The following is a 4,590-nucleotide window of genomic DNA, read 5'->3' on the forward strand; positions in this document are numbered from 1 at the left end:
AAATATTTGTTATGGAATGTGGAAATTCGCCGTAATTATGACGGTAAAATTTATCTGTGTTTACAGCATAAATGGTATTTACCTATATCTAAATATTTTTATGTATTAGAAGAATTCCTTAAAGTCTTCAATCATCATTAGGTATTTCTACATAAACAAAGGGCTAAGTATTTTTTTATGATGTTTTGCGTATTTCATATTCTCGAAATTATCAGCTGAAGATGTAGATATTTATCTAGGAAGTAATTTCAAAACCTAATTTGTTTACCATCAGATCGTCAGTTCGTTAACACTAATAAACTCGGTGAATAATAATTATAAATAAATAAGTAATAATAAAAAATGATCGAATTTTAAGTTTATAGAACTGCAAAAATGTAGAACCGTGGTTTATATGTAGATCGACGGTGAAAATACAGTGAATAGAGAAAGTTACAAATAAGAAGGTATTGGGCACCTTAACTATTGTATTTACCTTATCGTTAATTCTATATAGAGCCCTAATAATCGCAACGCATAATTGTCCTTTATTTCGTTTAACATTCATTTCACAGCAAAGCAGTATAATAATAATCAGGAAATGCTACAACTAATTCTAATTGTTAAGTATAGTACATTTTAATTTATTGTATTGGCTACTCTGCTCGGTCTAGGTTTGGCAGTACTGCCCACGCGTTCTTGTGTTCGTAGTAGTTGACTAAAAGTAATCGTAATGTGAAGATACAAAAGTATATTGTAATGTTTGGATACAAATAAACACAAGTAAATTAACAAAAGGACTATTTTATTAACACTAATAATTGCATTCATTAACCAACAGGACATCTTAACAATTAAATTTGAGTTAAAATGAATGGAAGTTTCCAATTGAGCATTCTTTTAATTTTATTTCTAGAAAAGTTATATAACATAAACATTATAGGTTCTCGTAATATATTTAACATAAGTAAAGAAAAATTTCTATATGGTTATGTGCTATGTACCTACTTACAGCCACGAAAGAGAATATGGCAATTTACAATTTCGCTTCAAACGAGTTCAAAGTTCAGCTGCCTTGGATTGTTTTCGATTGAACTCGAGGTAAAATACATACATTGTTTCTAATACTTGAAAAGGTTTTATTGCATCTTGATAATTATTATATTGCGATTACTGACAGTAATTTTAATTTAGCATTCCATGATTTCCGGATAATTTAGACGCTTTTATTTACATTCAAGATTGTACTTCATAATCCATTCAAAGATCCTTACTCATATATAGTCATTTTTTAACACCTAACGCACACCTTACGTATTTATGTAAAAAAAAATCATTGTACATTTCAGACAAGTAAAACCATCTTTGAAAACATGTAATTAAACGAAAACCGACCTATTTCGCGTGGATCATTTTGTCAGGCGGTAATCATAAAACGTCATCTTATAACTTAACATGTGCTTTCTGTCATTAATTTAGACTTTTTGTCATCAGAAGTCTCGAGTTAGAAAACGTGAGAATATGTCAACAATTTTACGACTTTATAGAACATAAAAACTAACAGGTTTTTTCAGCCTATTAAAAAAAAAACAGTTTTGAACAATGTATTTATTTAAATAAATTAAATGACAGATTATGAAGAAGCGAACTGTGATGTTACCCTTATTGTTACTCATTACGAGTTTGAACACATAAAAGCTGAACAAACAAAAAGAAATGATTTTAATAACGATTTTACTTTTGCGATATACCTAATCTAAAGATAGTCTTTGAAAATTACACAGAATTAGCAGGGGCGGATCTTGAATTTATGGGGCCCTGGGCTAATACTGCTTAGGGGCCCTACCTAATTACCCAACCAATTGCCATTTTGTCAAAAAACAGTTTTCTGTAGTGATGTAGATATATATAATATATGTTAAGTACAGGAAGAAAGTAGGACAACAAAATATTTTATTTATTTATTAAAACATTATTTATTGCAAAATAAATTGACAGGCTATGAATGGTCATGTTATATAAATTATAAAGTAACCTTTCTGCATTTTTGTGCTGCAAATTCCTTTATTTGGTCATCGCATTGTAAGTCCTTTGTTAAATCGCAATTTATGAAAAGAACTGTTAAATGATTTAGTCGATAGTTCAACATTGTTGTCCTGTATTTGTATTCTATATACGACATTCTGGAGAAAGAGCGGCAACGTTAACAAAATTTTTAAGATGGTATAGCAGTTTGGGAAAACATTAACAAATTAACACGGGTTGATTGATCGCAGTGTTGTCAATCTTATGATCGGATTTTTTTTTATTGTAGATAATTTTTATTATTGACAATATCGACTATTGTTTTCAGTTCAGGTTGGGGGCCCTCTGTATTCACGGGGCCCTGGGCTGCAGCCCAAAAAGCCTTTAAGTAGATCCGCCCCTGAAAATTAGATTAACATTAACACCATACAGAGGAGAGTGAACCTAAGTCTCATATTTACAAACGTTTTATGAAGTTTACTTTCTTCAGTCAATTACCGAGGTACTTTACCACTGTACTTACAATAAATACGTTTGTACTATGTGCATCATACTTGTCCGATGCAAAATGTAAACATTGTTATTGTTGCTAATAAAAGATCCTAATAATTGAGTTTGGCGGTAAAAATTACACTCTGTGAATGAGCATTGACCTGATGTGGGTAAATACTGAACGCACACGTACGGGAGCGATATTCGTTTATTTTTAAACACAATCATTTCATGTAAAAAAAAAGCAGCAGGATCGAAGTACAAAAGAATGAAAAAGGAAATTAGCAAATGATTTTCTTTTTTTTACCGTCGATGCTACTATTATATAGTTAATATTTGGATTTGATTGGCTGCATGACGTCTTGAAAAAGTTTGAAAGATTTCGAAAAAGGAGTCTCACACGCTGCTAAATTTCCTCATCTTCTGTGATAAAAATGTATCTCGATAATTTTAAATTCTCACTTTAAATCCCCTTAAACCATGAAAAAATACAGACTCTAATGCATGAGTCCTCTTCTGTGATTCTTGATAACTATCTAACTAATTTGTGTGATGACTGAGTTACTGTAATTTATTATTACCTAATAATCATCATCATAGGGTCGCCAGTCCTAAGACTGGTTGGACACGTAGGTACCACCACTTTTTCCTATCCTGACTAGAACAGCCCATTTCTTTAACTATTTGCGAACAATAATGTAATCTAGGTCTACCTCTACCCCTCCTAACTCCTGTTTCTGCCTCTAATATGTCTCTGACTAGACCTTCATGCCTGAGATGTCCTACCAACCTATATCGCCTATTTTTTATTGACTTCCATAGAGTCCTCTGTTCTCCTATTCTTTCTAATACCTCATTTCTAACCTTTTCTACCCACGTTATCCTCATCATCCGCCAATAACACTACATTTCGAAGGCTTCTAACCTTTTCTTTTCCGCCGCGCCCACTAATAATACGTCATCAATAATCTACAGAAACGGATTACATAAAAAACCTTCAACCACTTATCTTAAATAAAGCTCCATATTTAAGTATGTCATTAAATTAATTTTTAATAAAGAAAACACTTTCCTTAAGTTTTCTTAAAACTCTGAAAATGTAGTGTAAGGAACTAAATGCTGCAGTAAAACCTATTAGTTACTAGGTTACTACAATGTCATTAAGTACTTTTTAAAAAGGATAGCTCAACTTCGAGCGTTGTTTAAAGTTCTAAATGCAAACGAATTGCATTTGAAAGCTGCATGTGCTATACTTTGCCTTATTAGTACCTGTAAACCGAGGTATGGACTAGAAGAAAATGAAACGCAGGTTTACCAAGACTTGAGATAATTCAGTTTAATAATTATTTTTTATTTATTAATTATTAACATATTGATTTTCAATATACAGAATGTTTACATATGTATATAACATGATCGTGTAAGCTGGTTTAAGATTGCAGAATAGCGTAGGTACGTATGTAACAGATGAGGTTTTACAAATAGTAAATAATATGCATTCGGAGAAGACCGTTGAAAAGGTTCGGTGATTATCGATGGGGTCGAAAACCACATAACAAACAAAGAAGATGAAGGAAGAAGTATCTTATTTTCTTAAATAATTGATAAGCTGATTCTTCAATACCTGAAATCAAGTAAATCGTTTTCACCTTATAAATTAAATCATTTTTCCAAAACAATCATTGAGCATCGCGTTGTGGCTTCTCAAGTTCATTCACAATGCAGAATTATTCGTGTAGTGGCATTTGCAGAAATAAACACAACGCGTTCTGATAAACGCAAAAAGGCAACAACACGATATTTTAGGATCATCTATTTCTTTATTTGACCACGATGCATTGTATTGGGTTGTTCGGAAAGTCATTTCGTTTTTTCCCGACAGAGGATTTAATTGTATTCGTTTGCACCCAACTTCACATTTAAGCCGTATAATTATTATATGCTTTGAGAGCTCATATGGCAAGGCTTGTGTGTGAAAAATTCCAATTAATTCTACGCAGTAGTTTTTGGTTGGTGCCCTTTTAAATATGAAGAGCGATAAGCAGCATTTTCGACATATCTTACTGTTTTACTACAGAAAGGGTAAAAATGCTG

General features: G+C 31.9%; 1 protein-coding gene across 1 annotated transcript in view; it reads right to left on the reverse strand.

Moving 5' to 3' along the window:
• Positions 1–3,895: 3,895 nt before the first annotated feature.
• The window catches only part of LOC108732832 (neuropeptide F-like), a 41,222-nt gene continuing 40,527 nt past the window's right edge, over positions 3,896–4,590 (reverse strand). The window contains exon 4 of the mRNA XM_018463813.1: positions 3,896–4,120. Within this exon, the coding sequence (XP_018319315.1) occupies positions 4,082–4,120 (39 nt within the window). The 3' untranslated portion in view covers positions 3,896–4,081. The remainder of the gene's footprint in view (positions 4,121–4,590) is intronic.

Source organism: Agrilus planipennis, unplaced genomic scaffold, assembly GCF_000699045.2.
Source record: "Agrilus planipennis isolate EAB-ADULT unplaced genomic scaffold, Apla_2.0 scaffold68, whole genome shotgun sequence".
Taxonomy (NCBI): Eukaryota; Metazoa; Arthropoda; class Insecta; order Coleoptera; family Buprestidae; genus Agrilus; species Agrilus planipennis.